Genomic DNA, 17,613 nt, shown 5'->3' with positions numbered 1-17,613 from the left:
CTCCCTTGTAATCCTCTTCAACCCATCCTGTATCCTCCTGGGGCTCACATTTGGTTTAGTCTCCATTGACTCTTCCCCTTTTCGTAAAGGACTAGCCGTTCTTCTCTTCTTCCTTGCCCTTCCACCTTCAGTGACCACCTGCTGAGCCCCTTCTTCATTTTCCAACTCTGCAAACCTGTTCTTGAGCTCTATTTCTCCTTCACTAGCCCATCTTTTCCTCTGCCTGGTTCTTTTAGTCACATGCTTCCACTGACCACTTTCCTCACCCCGTCTCCCCTCAGAATTCCTCAGTCCTGCTACCATCTGCAAATCTGAGCTTTTCCCTTCAGATACCTCATGTCTTTGCTCCATAATCTGCTCGAATCCTTTTCTAAACTCAACCAGATTTTCCACCTGCATCTCCAAACTTCCGATCTTTTCCTCCATCAGCTCTATCAGACAGCATTTCATGCAGACAAAACGCTTACCAGGTATCCCCTCCAGGATCATGTACATACCGCAGCTTCTACATCCAGTCATCCTCATTGTGTCTTCCACTACATGGGTCACTCCCACTGCTGCCTCTGTATCTGTCATAGCCTTCCCACCTAAACCCTGTTAATCTGGGAAACACAAACCACACCAAAACACGACCACCACCCACAGCAAAAACAACCCCCCAACAAGCACCACAAGACAAACTCCCCCTCAAACTCCCCTGTTTACAGTATCCTGTGCCGCTGCCTGACTGGCTGGCTCCCTTTTTGGGTCCCTAGTCAGAGAAGCCAAGGGTTGTCAAGTGGAGTGAGGACAAAGTAGATGGAGGAGTGTTGCACAGCATGCAGCTTAGGCTCAGAATGGGAAACAGAGAGACAGTTGGGGATGGGGGTTGGATAGTGAGGGAGTGAAGTTTGATTTTGGAAGGAAGCGGGAACTGGAAGGGATTTTGATGGGGTGGGAGTTGTATACACTTAGCAGCTCTGCACACAATTTAGTCACGTCTAGTTCTATCACCCTTGCCCACCTATCTCACTGGATTCCCTTCCCCACCCCAACACACACACACACACACAGTTGTATTCTCATGTCCATCATTAGATTGAGCTTTGGGAGAAGGGCTCTGCCTTCCTAATACATTTACACAGCAAATATGAGGAAATATCATAATATTAAGAGCCACAGCAGACAGTATAGAACAAAATCAAAGAGGGTTTGATCTGAGTCCCTGAAAAGCAGTGTGCATCTTACTGGAATTCTGGGAGAAACAGGAAAATGCTACCATCTCTTCCAGTAAAGCATGTTCTTGCAGGCCACACAGTGAGCAAAACATTATTGCTAGACTGCAAGCTCCTCCAGGACAGCATCTTCTCACTTTCCATAGCACTGAACTCAACAGTTAACAAGTGAGACTACTAGAAGCAATGAAGAGGCTGGAAATCCCACAGCGAGGCACTTCCTAGCACGTTCCTTCATTATTCCAAGACAAGGGAAAGCAAAGGGGATACAGACTGGGACATCTGCAATTAATTCTGTTTTTAAACGTATAGCTAAGGATGTTTATTAAGGGAGGTAAGTGCTACAGACATATCTCCTCCCCCCCCCACTCAAATACAAATAATTCTAGCAGCTATAGTCACAAAAAGGAAGCAACACCCTTACCCACTGCTAAGAGCATAATATATACTTGGGAGCAACAACCTTTATAACAGGTTTTTCTCAATGCTGTATTTGGCAACTGAATTAGGAAGAGAGGAAGGAAATACTATAGAAACAAAGAGGTGGCAGGCTGGGCTCTTGCCATTCTGGCAGCAGAAAGAGTGAAACAGCTGCCAACACACAGCCATAGGCTTGGCTTTCTGCAGTTCGAACGCCCAGAAGAATTTTCAGGAAGGAAACCCCCAGCATGAAACATTGTGTGGGTTAAGCCCCTGTCCACAAAGCAGCAGAAACCATTACCTTAGTCAAACAGGTCAGGCATTTACCGATGCATACATTAACCTACAGGGAGGAGCCAGTGGTGAGATCAGGAATCAGGAGGACACTCTGCCTTTTCCAGGCAAGCCAGAACGGGACAGGTAACTTGCTCAGGAGGTATCATGCAGAGATATGTTATAGCAATGCTTCACCACAAACCCTAAGCCAACAGAAACTGCAGCTGTGAGGAGCACTATGGGTGAAATGGTGATTGATTTCTGTGCAAGGGGAGACTGCATTAGTTGTGTATTTTACTTCAGATGAACCCATGAAGTGGCATATTCAAATACGACCAATGGTCACCTTGAGAAACAGTCTGAGCCTGGTGACTGGAGTCCATCCTCTTACATTGATTGCTGAAACCCATTGGTATTTTTCTACTTCCTAGCTGGGTGAGAAATAATTCTTTCCCCCTGCATACCAGTTACAGTATCAAAATCCTGATCCTCTTTCAATCAGCTGGAAATTTAACACAGCATGTAGCTGTACCAAAGGCTTTTTCAAAGAAAAGACACTTAATGGTACTGTAGCAGATCCCAGCATCCGTCAGGTTCTGAGCCTGAACTTTCCTCAAGCACCAAGACACAAGAAGTTCTGATTTATTCCCTACAGGCTCCAAGGGCTACAGCCACAAGCATGCTATGACCTGAGCATGACAGGATGGGACATATGGTGCCAGAAGCCAACTGAGAAACCTGGGACTCAGGATCTTTCAGTCCTGGTGTACCAGAGTATGCTTCCTTAGGGTGCTGCATAAGGTCAGTGAGGACTTTTGCTGGTCTGCTTCCCATTTGCTTTATCACTCACATTTTGCAGCACAGGCTGTTTGGAGTTTGGAAATCCAATTAACACAGCAAATTGTAGGATTATCAATAGTTTATGAGAAAAGGGAAGAGAACATCTTTACTAACCATCTGTGTTTGCGTATCAGCAGTCCATGCAGCCCCCAACACACAGTATTACTCAGACCAGTAAGATGCTGAATTGCCAGGGAAATAGTGGCTGTGGTAAGTGTTGCTCAAGAGATTCTACAAAGAAGTTAAGAAATAAAGCTTCTAACACAAACATCAGCCTAGAGGGAATTCCCTACATTCTGGAACAAGCATGCCCATGTCACATTGTGAGTGCTTGAACCACTATCCCACAAGCACCTCAAAATTCCTGAAGCATCTTTCACTGGCTTGGACAAGATGGCAAGACTTTCAACTTTACTAGCTGCTTTGGATAATTCTAGATTTGACCCTTGTCAGGGCTTGCTCTACAGATAAGGTTAGCTTGAGCAATGACCTTAAGCTGTGTCCTGGGCATGACAATGAATCTGTGCCAGCAGGAAATAACTCTGTACCCCTTAAAAACAAAGTAATCTCAAACATGGCCTGCATGTTATCTGAGGCACAAAAGAAAGTGGCTTGTTCCAAGGTCACATGGGAGTCATTAACAGAGCAGAGAATAGAACTTGGGATTCATGACTCCTGTTTCACCAACGTTTTAACTATTCACCACCACCACCGGATTCAAGATTGCCTCTCTGGGTTGTGCAATTCTCTGCTACTGCAGACAGCCATTTAGGGTGAAGGTATAAAGTGAGGAATCTGAAGTCCACCGTCAGCCACCATCCTAGGCAAGAGATTCACTCTGAAGCTATTTATTCAGCTAAAGGGGTCCCTGTTAAGTTGCACAAGCAGCTTTCCCCAAGGGTTGGGCTGAGAGCACTGATTCTCAGTTTGGATGGCCCAAGAAAAAAAAACAAACGAACAAGTGGGGTTAGCTTCTGAACCCAGATAATTTGCATAGAAGTGCAGTTCCAATCCACCACCCAGCCCTTTACTCCACCTGGCTAGCTTCATGTTTGGGGATCTTAAGGTGTATTGTTAACGTGTTGGGGGAAACCCCAGAAAGATGCAAGGCATAACCCCATTAAATCCAATTTAGGAGGCATAAATGCTGCTTTGCTAATTCGTTCTAACAACTGCTGAAAGGGACCCCCATCTTTGCAATCTGCCTGCTCTCAGATCCCTCATACATTTGCTCAAGTTGTCCTGAACAATGCTGCTCACGTAACATCTCTTCCTGAAGGCACTGAAGACTGCCTCAGTAAGACTTGTATCAAATGTTTCACCAGACCTTCTTAGTGTCTGCATATTGGCTCCCCAGATTGAACCAGCTAGTATGCTGGTCAGGCTGTGTGTTTTGTTTTTTCAGTGAGGTCTTGGTAAGGTGTTCTTGAATGTCCAGGTGTGGTTCAGTGTAACACCTAAATACACAACTTTAGGTCATGGTCAAGCTATGTCATTCAGTAAAATGTCAAGCTGAACGTTGGCCTTTGTGTGGTTTATATGGAAACAGCTGGAATCTGTCTTTTTGGTACTTGGTTTAAAAGTTTCCATCTTTGATAACAGTGGGCCATCTCTCTCATCATCGCATTCAGGATTTCTTCTAAGTGACTGAAATCCTGGTCCCGCACAGCCAGACAGATATTCTGTAGCAGAGCATCATTCCCTGTGTGGCTCATCTCATCTCACAAAGGATAGTCAACAGTCAGCTAAATGAAACTATGCACACAATCACTAGTATCATGAGACCGACCAACCCAGGCTCGCTGCTGGTCCTGTCCCACCTTGCCCCTTCTGACAGGAGGTGACAAGCTGCCTTGCAGAATCTGCTCCTTAAGGTGCAAGACATGCCACATCTACCTGTTTAAAAGTGTGTCTAATCCACCAATCTACTGTCTTAGCTCATGGCACGGCCCTTTGGACAATTCATTTAAAGAACCTCAAAGTCACCTCCAGATGGTGTACTAGGTGGCAAGGTTTCAAACACAGCCATTGTTTATCTTGTGAGACATCTGAAGCCCAATCCCCCCAATTTTGACCTCCCACACCACCTATAGACAAAACACAATAGTTTTCAATGTAGAGTTAACAAATAGGCTGCAAATAACTACTAGTGGGACCTTTTTGACTCTCTTTTACCACGGTTTCCAGTTAGAAGATTTTGATCATAAACTTGCAGGCTGCATCTGTTGGCAATGGCTGCTTGATGCCCTTCCCTCAGCTACTGAACAGTTAAGACATTTAGACATAAGAACATAAGAATGGCCATACTGGGTCAGACTGTTATATTGGATCATATTAAAGAAGTTCTGTATTAAAATCACAAATGAGTTTAATTCCCCATAGTTTAAATTCCAGGGTATTACTAATTAAGAGGCCTCTTGGTTTTTGGTCTCTTGTTTTTACTGTTTCTCCCCCTCTCTGTATGAAACTTGCAAGTTAATTGTGTTAGTACATCCTAAGACGGAGTCTTTTCTCAAACCAATACTTTGTAACTACTCATACAGAGAGACTCAAAGCAATACTTTGAAACAAACAGTACACAGACTCCCCGCCCTTTTGTTGTATTTATCTCGCTTTGTTAACAATTGTGATTAAAATAGAGATAGAGCATGTATGTGATGGATGCTTGGTGTGGATAATAAATGAATGATCAGGGAGGTGGGAGCCTAAGAATCCAGTGTCGATCGGCCAAAGGCAGCCTCAAGTGGAAACAACCTGAGGACCCCCAGAGGGCAGACTGGAATCCACCCAACAGCCTCAAGGATGGGAGAACTGAAGAACAAGGTAACATCTGGCAGCACGGAGCTGTCAGGAATGTGCCATCTGCTGATTGATTCAGCAACAGCATGATGAAGCAATTTCCATAGACTGGCATAGGAATAAATTCCTATAAAAATGGACTCTAGAAAGTGAGAACTTTGGGGTCTGATTCTGCAAACCAACTTCCAGGAGCATCAGATGAGCATCTGACAAGGCCCTGCTCCCTCCTCATGTCCAGGCCACCTGGCCAGTGGCTTGGCACGAGCAACTCTAAGGCTGGTAACTATGATAACAACCTTGCAGAACCTGTGTGTGTATGAATGAATGTGTGAATAAATATGAAATTTAATTAAATGTTATAGCTATAACTGCTTACTATGATTCTTTCTGTATTCACGATAAATGTGGCATTTTGCCTTATTCCCTTTAATAAGATCCTGCTGGTTTTTATTTTATTGGTATAACAAGATCAAAGGTCCATCCAACCCAGTATCCTGTCTACCAACAGTGGCCAATGCCAGGTGCCCAAGAGGGAGTGAACCTAACAGGTAATGATCAAGTGATCTCTCTCCTGCCATCCATCTCCACCCTCTGACAAACAGAGGCTAGGGATACCATTCCTTACCCATCCTGGCTAATAGCAATTAATGGCCTTAAACTCCATGAATTTATCCAGTTCTCTTTTAAACCCTGTTATAGTCCTAGTCTTCACAACCTCCTCAGGCAAGGAGTTCCACAGGTTGACTGTGCGCTGAATGAACAACTTCCTTTTATTTGTTTTAAACCTGCTGCCCATTAATTTCATTTGGTGGCCCCTAGTTCTTATATTATAGGACCAAGTAAATCACTTCTCCTTATTCACTTTCTCTATACCACTCATGATTTTATAGACCTCTATCATATCCCCCCTTAGTCTCCTCTTTTCCAAGCTGAAAAGTCCTAGCCTCTAATCTCTCCTCATATGGGACCCGTTCCAAACCTCTAATAATTTTAGTTGCCCTTTTCTGAACCTTTTCTAATGCCAGTATAGACGAACATGGTTGACTTCAATATATGTAAATGCAATCAATAAAAAAAAATGGACCTTCAAATACATCCCCGACCTGCTATATGTCAGCTGCTTTACCACACACTAGAGAAGCGGAAGCCACACATTCTTCAGACTATGCAATCAGCCTAACTTTCACTTAAACCAGCAGACAAGGGTGTCAATTAGCAACATGCTTTCACTCTTGAAATACAGTCAGGCTCAAAAGGCATGTTGTCAGCTAGCAGAGACAGACATTATTCCTGAATTCATGTTACCTAAATCACAGTCTACAATTATTGCCTTTAACAACAAAACTCTGCAGCCTTGACCCTTAAAGCTGCACCCAGCTCACTTTTACACACACACACAATGAGAAGATTGCTTTATATACTAATCAAAATGGTTTAAGAAGGTCAACAATAATAGAGTAGCCTAAGAAAAATATTTTAAAAAGCAAAGAAACTTGCTTTAGAAGAGAGCGGCAGTAGAGTCTCATGTAATACTTCTCAGTCTGTCTGGGTCCGCAACCTAAAAAAGGCTGAGGTCATCTTGCAAGCCACTGTGTCCAAAATCCTTTGGAGTCCGATTGTGGGATCTTGGTCTTAGAAAGAAGCAACAGGCTGTTTTTGGGTGCTGAAGCTTGAGCATTGTGGAAAATGTCGATAGAGTATTGGGAGCTGTTGCTTTGGGGGTGGAGTATCAGTCTGCTGGAGTGGAATGGGGTGCTTGTTACCTGTTCAGGTGCAGGAGAATAATACTTTCAGTGGTTGCAGAATTGGCTCTACAGTTCCTTGCAAATGCATTTCTGAGCCCTAGTGCAGAGCAATGGGTGGTGTGAGGGAAGAAGAGAGCAAAGACAGATCGTTGTATGATTGGGTAGGAATCAGTGAAAGCACAGAGCCAAGGTGGTGGTGGCAAAGGCGGCAGCAAGATCGGAGAGGGAGTGCCTGCAGGATTTCATTGCTCATGCAACTTTACTCCTTTGGTACCCACTTCCCACATTGCATCCTACTGACTGAGAAGTGCTGGGTTAGTGGTTACTGCACAGAACAAGGTGTCAAGGACTCTAGGTTCTATTTCTGGTTCTGCCCCAGACACAATGGGTGGCCTTCAGCAAGACCCTTACCCCCCCCGTGCCCCACTTTCCCCCTCCAACAAGGGCAATATTTAGCTTCCACAGGTGTTGTGATGATTAATTCACTGACATTTGTTAAGCACTCTGATACTTATATATGCTGACTCAGAGAAAGACAAAGCATTAACACATTTGTTTCTGGCTTGTAAGTTGGAGCTAACAGTGTTTTATTGCTGATGTGCTAGGCAAACAGTAGACACTGGAGAAGATGTAACTAACCAGCAGACTGCTCCAACAGGAGGTTATAGATTCCACCTGGCAAAAGTCATGTAGCAGTCACCAGCTCTAATCAGATCTGTCAAAATGGAGCTTCAGCTGGCCAGATCAGTAAAAGAGATGCTGACCCATCTTAGAAGAAGGCTGCTCTGTGTGGCTCTCACACCCCTGTAATATTAATCTATGCTCCCGATATTTGGAGGATTGCTACATAAGGGCTTGCCTACATGGGAAAGTTAGTGTGAAATATGGTAGGGTGTGAATTTAAAGCAGAATAACTATTGTGCACTAACTCCCCATGTAGACACCCATTCCACAATAAGTGCCTTTTTGCAATGTATGCTATGTAATAGATTTAAATTCACACCCTACCTAATTCCATGCTAACTTTCCAAACAGACAAGCCCTAAGCTCTTTCCGAGAAGTACAGGATGTGCAAATCTCACATTAGCAAGACAACCTGCTCAACTTCACAGAGTGTTTTTAGCTAATGTTTCAGAACTGGTGTGTACCAGAGTTTCTTGGGAGCAAGGTGAGTGGAGCCGCTTTGCAAGATATTAGAGTCATTTCCAGTATAGTGCACCTGCCACCTTATTACCACAGGGTTGTCAGCTACATTATTAAATTAGAATGGTGCCAGGGCAGCATGCAGGTGATCTTGTAAGAGACAGTTGCTTAACTGCCCATAGGTCCACTGTTGGAGAGGGGGTGGAGGGAGGGGTAGTTTGCACTTGTAAGGAAAATGGCTGAAGGTTTGTTTTTAAAACATGTAATATACTGAATAAACACTACAAATAGACATGAAAAGGCAAGTCAGAATTCAGAGCCATTAACCCTGACAGGCTCTTTTACTCAACAGCATAGCTAGAAATCTTTTCAGTTACGGCTTTAGGAAGAAAGATAGTTAGTGCCACTGATGCAGCCAACAACATGCAGGAGGAAGACTATATATGTAAAGCAGGCTTTGAAAGTCACCTTGGCAAATCGGGAGAAAACTGAGCATATTCCATAAGATACACTGCTAGCACACAGTGGACTCTCCAGTACACATCTTCTACCTGAGCTGACTTAAAGAACAGAACTTATCAGTAACTAGCTTTTCATGGATTCCGATTAAGCTTTATACTGCAGCTATAACACTTAGCACTCATTCAGTGCTTCACTTCCTAAGAGCACTTTACAAAAACACCACCTAATACACCACCACAACTCCCCTGGGAGGTAGGCAAAAAATATTATTGCTCTCCTTTTATAGCTGGAGAACCTTGAGGCACAGAGAGATGATCTGACTTGTCCAAGGTCATACTAGAATCCTATGGCAGAGCTAGATAAGATTCTATTCCTATGTTCAAGCCATTAGACCACACTGCCTCTCTGATTGCCATACGCCAGATCGGGAAAGAATTTTCCCCTGCAGGCCAGATTGGCAGTGACCTTTGGGTGTTTTAACCTCTCTCTGCAAGTGTATGGGTGTGGATCACTTACTAGGATTATTTGGGTATAACCCATTGCAGGGGCCTCAGGCATTGGTGCTCCTCGGTGTCTTCTATTCTCTACCTGTGGTACACAGTAGTTAGGCTCCTGTGGGTTGTAATACTTGGGTCTTAATTTCAGCTGTTGGAGGGTGTTAGTGGCCTGTGATGTAGAAGAGGTCAGACTAGATGATCTTGTAGTGTCTTCTGACCTTTAACTCTATGACTCTCTGGGTGGCAAACATTTGCAACACATAGTTTAATGCAAAAAAAATATCTATTTAGAGGTTTCAGAGTAACAGCCGTGTTAGTCTGCATTCGCAAAAAGAAAAGGAGTACTTGTGGCACCTTAGAGACTAACCAATTTATTTGAGCATGAGCTTTCGTGAGCTACAGCTCACTTCATCGGATGCATACCGTGGAAACTGCAGAAGACATTATATACACACAGAGACCATGAAACAATACCTCCTCCCGCCCCACTGTCCTGCTGGTAATAGCTTATCTAAAGTGATCATCAAGTTGGGCCATTTACAGCACAAATCCAGGTTCTCTCACCCTCCGCTCCGCCCCCACCCCCCCAAACTCATTCTCCTGCTGGTAATAGCCCATCCAAAGTGACCACTCTTCACAATGTGTATGATAATCAAGGTGGGCCATTTCCTGCACAAATCCAGGTTCTCTCACCCCCTCACCCCCCTCCAAAAACCACACACACAAACTCACTCTCCTGCTGGTAATAGCTTATCCAAAGTGACCACTCTCTTCACAATGTGTATGATAATCAAGGTGGGCCATTTCCAGCACAAATCCAGGTTCTCTCACCCCCCCACCCCCATACACACACAAACTCACTCTCCTGCTGGTAATAGCTCATCCAAAGTGACCCCTCTCCCTACAATGTGCATGGTAATCAAGTGAAAGCGCACAACTGTTATGAGTCTCTTTAGTCAGGCTAGACTCCTAGAATTTGCCTGCACCTTTAAAAGTGTTCTGAACCCTGGGGTCAGTCAACAATCAGGCATGTGGAATTTCCACACCAGCAAGTTTTAGGCACACTTACCCAGATGGGCACTATAGAAAACCATAAGTGCTGCACATGGAAATTGGATCTGCAGCTTAGTAGCTTCTTAGGCAGTGTGCATTTTTGAACGAACCAAGTTATTCTTCATTTGTTGAGCTCCAACACCACATTTGGCAAGGTAGAGAATGGAGAGGAGATGAAAGTAAGCTCCTTGCGGGCAGGGTAATCTAAGCAAATACCAAAAAAAAACCAAAAAAAAACCACACCCCCAACACCAATAATAAATTCAAAGGTAAGGAACGCAGTTACTCAACCCCTCCGCCCCCGTGCAATCTTTGCTTTTATAAGGAGATTAAATATAAAGGGAATGGAAAAAAATAATGTCCCTGAATATAAAGAACTAGAACTGGAGAGAGGAGCCCACAAGTGTCAGTATTTCTTAGTTCAGTTTTATAACTGTCAATTCAGGAAGCCCACTCACAAAGACACTTGTTATATAGCAGGAAAGAACAGAATCCCATCTCCAACCACAGACTGTCAGTCATTTCCATTCCTGGCAACACACAAGAAACCCAAGTAGCCACACAGATTTCTGCAAAGGAATCTGTGGATGCAAGTTTATAGGCTGTCTTACTTAACAATAGGCCATTGGAGGGGAAGGTTAACACATTCCCACTTTAGTTCTGTAGTCCTACATCAGTAATATTTACATCACATCAATGCAACCACACTAATTTGTTCTGTATAGTTATGCTATGATAGACTAGCAGTGGCTTACAGCCGTGTACAAATTGCATCAGCTCACAAGTGAATACAGGGACTGTCTTCTTTGCAATTTGTCTACACAGTGCCTTGTGCAGTTGGGCCCATATTCTTTGCTGCAGGTCCTAAGCCCTACTATAATACAAGAAAAACTACGGCCTTTAGTCTTCAACCATCAGATGCCCAGTGTAAACGGAGATCTAAAATAAGGGACCCAACTACATGCAGTAGCCTTCCACAGATCTAACTCCTTCTCAGAAGCCCAAGAAATGGCTGTGCAGCACTCCAGAGTGCGCACTGTTGTAGGAATCTGGAAAAGAATTCTTACAACAATAGAAGAGATAAAGTGGCCTTATATAGGAACTGGTCTCAGCTCCTGCAACTCGGAACAAAAATGTATGCAAAACCATAATAAATGTGTATGCACAATCCTTTCCCTACCCCAACATAAACATTTTAATTATTTTGTTTTAAAAACAAGAAATTACCATTTACTTCTGGTTTGCTGTACGCACTGTATACTGTACAAACTTCAGCATTGTTCATGCACCAACATCTGGGTTACAATGTTGTCCCTAAGGAGAAAGAGGGTAATTTGCTTTCACTTGTGTAGCACTACAAATCCACTAACCTTAAGCCATTGAAGAGCTGTTTAGATTTATCCAGTAGGTAACAAAAGTCTGTGACCGTTTTCCTCTCTCCCTGAGGGATATCATCTTCAGCTCCTCCAGATGACATGATTTCTTTTAGGGCAAATTCAGTCCTAGAATAAAGGCAAGATCTATATGAGATAAAGATTGCATGCAACTAGGAACTCAGAAGACAGGTTTAAGCATGATGGTTTCACAGGGATAACGAAACGTATCAAACATGCAACTCTCCCACAGGTTACTTTCTTTGAGGCTCACTGAAAGTCACAATAGGAATATCAACTCAGGATCAGAAAACCCTAACAAAGCATGGGGATATTTACAGCGTGGCTCACTAGTTAACAGAGCAAATGAAAATGGCATAATCATGAAATAAAATAACTTGTTGACAGGACTATTAACAACGAACCACAAATAAAAAGGATTGTGTGTAAACAAAACTTGATGTTGACAACTCCTCTCTCTAGGTTTGTCTATTAGCGAAGTGATGTGGTTGCCCCACAGCAATGTTTAGAGAGAGAAGAGACCCAGGCCCTAAATCTGTTTACTACATGTGTTGGGACACATTTCCTTTCCTTTTACATTTGTTGGAACCTGTAGTTCACTGTTCGACAGCATGAGGACATCAGCTGTGTTGTCAGGAAGACCTGCCCAAAATGATATCTGTTCCACCGCATTTCTTCTCTCTGTCAACTCTGTGGGCTGCAACCCCACAAGAAGACCTACACAAACACTGATTTTTTTTTAATTATTATTCATCTGTGCACAACTTCATATTGTGCAAGAACGGTGTTCGTACACACAGTTATACCATAGCAAGGATCTATAGTGTGGCTAGACTTAAAACTGAGTAAAGGTGTAAAAGAGTTATAAGGATACAGTGATCTTTTTGGGAAACCCGTTTGAAATTAATCCACAGCAAGATTGTTGCTATGATCATCCAAGAGTGAACAGGGAGCTACAGGTTCTAACACCTGCAATAAGATGTGCCGCACTTTAAATGGCTAACCACTTTGGGGCCCATCTATGCTCTTTAGAAACTTTGTGTTGTGTTGGGTAAACACATGCCATTATTAGGAAAACAGAGAGAGGACCAAGTCTTTTTGGCATCTCTATGGAATCTGGCAAACTAATGGGTTTATTTTGCGGGAAGGGCAGAGATTTAAGATAAATTCCATTTGCACAGGAGCATTGTGCAATGACTGTATATGAGCAGCCATCTGCAACCCCCAATTCAGGCCAAGAGGTAGCAGGGCCTGCCCTGTAAGTATGGCAAAAGGGAAGCTTATATGCAGACACTGGAAAGTAACTGCAATTATTTTCCCATCAACACCATGCCAAACCCTCAACTCAACCAGACTTTGGTTATACTTTCCTGTGACACCATTTCATGCATTGCCAAGTACTAAGCAAAATAGCAACTCCCTCCTTCACCTTTTAAGGATCCGTTAGTGAACATGTCCCACCAAACAAGGAACTTTGTGTCTGCCTGTGTTTGGCAAGGGGCAGCATAGCATGTATTCACTTTCCTCTCTCACATGCTGACATAATGACACACATAGCTTTATCACTAGAATGTGGTTTGCATTGCACAGACCAATTGCTTTAGAGATTCAGAGGGGAAAGTTAAGAAACATCTGTCCAACTGATTTTCAATTAATTACTCCTGTGTGATGCCAGACAATATGCAAGAGCTCAAAACATATCAATCACATATCAGTGGTTGCCAGTATGAACTAAGAAAGCAGGACCTGGGTGCAATGAAGAACCAGTTTGCATTTGAAGCCTGCAGCATCAAATATCTAACATTTTACGCACAATGAAACATGAGACAATAACTATTCCAAGCATCAGCATATGAAATTCACCCCCCAAAAACAAAAAAAAAACCCACACATGGTGAGAAGAGAGCTAGAAACAGATGAGCAAAGCAGCTGAGAGGTAAGTCAAGTATTTCAGGAAGATGGACTGTACCCCAGGTCCTCTGTGCTCCGCAGCAAGCTTGACCTAAATCCTGTGGCAAGGCCCCTGGATTCTGCAGTGCTCCACTGTGGCAGACAGGATACTCTACAACAGCTTCAGATAATTTTTTTTTTAAATGCAAGTTTGAATTACATATAAATCAGAGTAATACAGTCAGTACAGTATGTTTAACTCAGTGATGTATTCAGTTTATTTTATGCTGCCTCAAAAAATTCTTAATTTTTAATGTCCATATAGATACTACAAGATATCCAAACGGCTAACATTGGTTCAGCTCCATCAGAAGCCCTCGATTAGGCAAGCATGACAGCTATCCCTGTATTTAACATTTGCAATTAGACGCCCTCGGAGCAAAAGTGTGTTTTTCACTTTCACTCTTTAAGACACGAGTTTGAAAAATGATAAACTACAAAACTGTCAGCACAGAAAGGCCCCAAAAGACCAAAATCCTTCCTGTATGATAGAATATAATAATCCTTGAATCATAACAGCTTGTTAGGGCTGAGGGGAGAGAATTTATCAGAAAGTCAGACCAGGCAAGACCCGTAAATCATGAAGATACATTTGGGACAGCTATGCTCTATCCTGCTCCTGAATCTTTGTAATGATGTCTGGATCTCCTCCCCTTGTGGAATCTATTTCACTGCCCATTTGCTCTGTCTATTCTACTGATGCCATACTATATCTGGGGAGAGACTGTGTATATGTGTGCACACATGCTAGGAGGAGAGGGCTTAGATAGCAGGAACTCATGTTTTAATGATGTTTAAAATCATATATTTTTGTGCTCAATGGAGCAAGACTTACATTTTACAGTCACAGAAAGAAACTGTGAAAGCCAGCAGGATCTATCTGCCTTGATTACAGATTCTGTTGATGCAGAAGTGTAAGAAGGAAGAGGAGCACATTCCGGTGCTGTGCAGGGACCTGAAGAGTTATTACCATTGGGCCACTGCACTGTGACATTCAATTTATTACCTACCTGCAGCTTCAAAAACTTATGTATGCTGTAGCCAAGCCTGACACAGATGCTATCAAGCCCAACCAACAGCTCAACTTTTAGTCTAGGAGGAGGGATTATTATAAACTTTGGCTGGTTTCAGGGCACTGCTTTTCAGGACAAACAAGTCACAGGAAAACAGTCAAGCTTTAAATTAATGGGATGGGGGTCTTTTACATCATTAAAAGGTCTTAGAAAGCCCAATCCCTCAATATTGATATTTTGTGCTGTTTTGTACAATTCATGTGCAATGTATACTCAACTGACATCCACAGTCATTGTTTAGTCATTAAAGGTCACATTTAGATAGCTGCAGTGAAGCCTTAGGACAACAGTCTTCTCAGCTCTGTAAAATTTACATATGAAACTCCACAGGTCTACTCCAGAGCTGCCAGATCTCGCATGCCCTGCATGCTGCCACCCACCCTTATAAAATTCTGCACACTGTCCTAAATGCTCTCAGTAAAATTGGAGTACTTGTGGCACCTTAGAGACTAACAAATTTGAGCATAAGCTTTCATGAGCTACAGCTCACTTCATCAGATGCATCCATAGAATTGTAAGTTTGGGGGTGATTCCTGAAGTATTTGATAAAAAGTATTCAGAAAGGCAGAGTTCCCTTATCAGCCCTAATAAGTGCCCTCTTTTCCCAGGCACAGCAGGTAATGCTGCCTGGCCAGACACTGTTCCAGTCAGGGTTGCTGTATAACTCTCAGCAATGCAGTTTGTATGGACACCCAGACCTGTGGATAGGCCCACTTTAAATACAGATTAATAACCAAATCAGCCATACCCATTTGGTAGCCAATACCAAATGATTTTTTAATCTCAATGCACTTCACAGAAAATCCTGGACACAGCACAAATACACATTGCTACAGTTAGCTACCCTACTGCTCATCAGCAGTCTCAGCAGAGAGGCCAAGCACCTAATGGATATGTAAAGAACCACCCCTCTCATCCACAGAGAGTCTTTCCACAAAAGGGGTTGAGACTGTACCTGCTCTGAAGAGTTGCTTTCAGCCTCCAATGCTGTTAACTCAGGACAAAATGTACTTTAAAAAACAAACTTAAAACAAACGAGTGATGTTAAAAAGTCAGTTGCAGTGAACAGATACTGCATTTTATGCAACAACCCTTCCTTGATCTCAGACTTGGGAAGGAACAAACTGGGTAGCTCTGAAAAGCATTCTGTAGCTCTGTCAACAATCCATATTTGCAAAATTAATACGTGGGCTAAAATACAGTGTAAGAGAACACAGTTTACATAGAGTTAAAGGGATTGAAAAAGGCTTAGCCCATGCCACCCCCACCCCCCCCAGTCCACTGAACAGACACGGAGTGCAAGATCAAACGTGGAAAGGTCTGCCTTTGGGCAGGTTTGTTCTATTAAACCAAAACCAATATTTGGATAATGACCTGGAGTTGGGCAATAATAATTATATCCAATAAACAATCACTCATGCAGCAGGAACCATACTTGCAACACTATTCAAAACATTTAAAAAGGCGGGGGTGGGGGTGGGGGAAGGAATCATAGAATATCAGGGTTGGAAGGGACCTCAGGAGGTCATCTAATCCAACCCCCTGCTCAAAGCAGGACCAATCCCTAATTAAATCATCCCAGCCAAGGCTTTGTCAAGCCTGACCTTAAAAATATCTAAGGAAGGAGATTCCACCACCTCCCGAGGTAAAGCATTCCAGTGTTTCACCACCCTCCTAGTGAAAAAGTTTTTCCTAATATCCAATCTAAACCTCCCCCACTGCAACTTGAAACCATTACTCTTTGTTCTGTCATCAGCTACCACTGAGAACAGTCTAGATCCATCCTCTTTGGAACCCCCTTTCAAGTAGTTGAAAACAGCTATCAAATCCCCCCTCATTCTTCTCTTCCGCAGACTAAACAATCCCAGTTCCCTCAGCCTCTGCTAATAAGTCATGTGTTCCAGTCCCCTAATAATTTTTGTTGCCCTCCGCTGGACTCTTTCCAATTTTTCCACATCCTTCTTGTAGTGTGGGGCCCAAAACTGGACACAGTACTCCAGATGAGGCCTCACCAATGTCAAATAGAGGGGAACGATCACGTCCCTCGATCTGCTGGTAATGCCCCTACGTACACATCCCAAAATGCCATTGGCCTTCTTGGCAACAAGGGCACACTGGTGACTCATATCCAGCTTCTCGTCCACTGTAACCCCTAGGTCCTTTTCTGCAGAACTGCTGCCGAGCCATTCGGTCCCTAGTCTGTAGCGGTGCGTGGGATTCTTCCGTCCTAAGTGCAGGACTCTGCACTTGTCCTTGTGGAACCTCATCAGATTTCTTTTGGCCCAATCCTCTAATTTGTCTAGGGCTCTCTGTATCCTATCCCTACCCTCCAGCGTATCTACCTCTCCTCCCAGTTTAGTGTAATCTGCAAACTTGCAGAGGGTGCAATGCACACCATCCTCCAGATCATTTATGAAGATATTGAACAAAACCAGACCGAGGACCGACCCTTGGGGCCCTCCACTTGATACCGGCTGCCAACTAGACATGGAGCCATTGATCACTACCCGTTGAGCCCGACAATCTAGCCAACTTTCTATCCACCTTATAGTCCATTCATCCAGCCCATACTTCCTTAACTTGCTGGCAAGAATACTGTGGGAGACCGTGTCAAAAGCTTTGCTAAAGTCAAGGAACAACACATCCACCGCTTTCCCCTTATCCACAGAACCAGCTATCTCGTCATAGAAGGCAATTAGATTAGTCAGGCATGACTTGCCCTTGGTGAATCCATGTTGACTGTTCCT

At 43.4% G+C, this 17,613-nt stretch overlaps 1 protein-coding gene across 3 annotated transcripts in view; it reads right to left on the bottom strand.

The window, feature by feature from the left end:
* The window catches only part of SCAI (suppressor of cancer cell invasion), a gene marked incomplete at its 5' end in the record, with an annotated part of 107,494 nt that overhangs the window by 47,533 nt on the left and 42,348 nt on the right, over positions 1-17,613 (bottom strand). For 2 of the 3 annotated variants that reach the window (XM_084650315.1, XM_084650313.1), the window contains one exon: positions 11,820-11,951. In XM_084650315.1, coding sequence (XP_084506441.1) covers positions 11,820-11,951 — 132 coding nt within the window. Of the gene's footprint in view, positions 1-11,819; positions 11,952-13,812; positions 13,915-17,613 lie in introns of all 3 variants that reach the window. The other variant, XM_084650314.1, reaches the window with a different exon arrangement.

Source organism: Lepidochelys olivacea (genome assembly GCF_965140295.1).
Source record: "Lepidochelys olivacea isolate rLepOli2 genome assembly, chromosome: 16".
Lineage (NCBI taxonomy): Eukaryota > Metazoa > Chordata > Testudines > Cheloniidae > Lepidochelys > Lepidochelys olivacea.
Note: the sequence above shows the minus strand (reverse complement) of the source record. Positions and strands in the feature narration are given on the sequence as shown.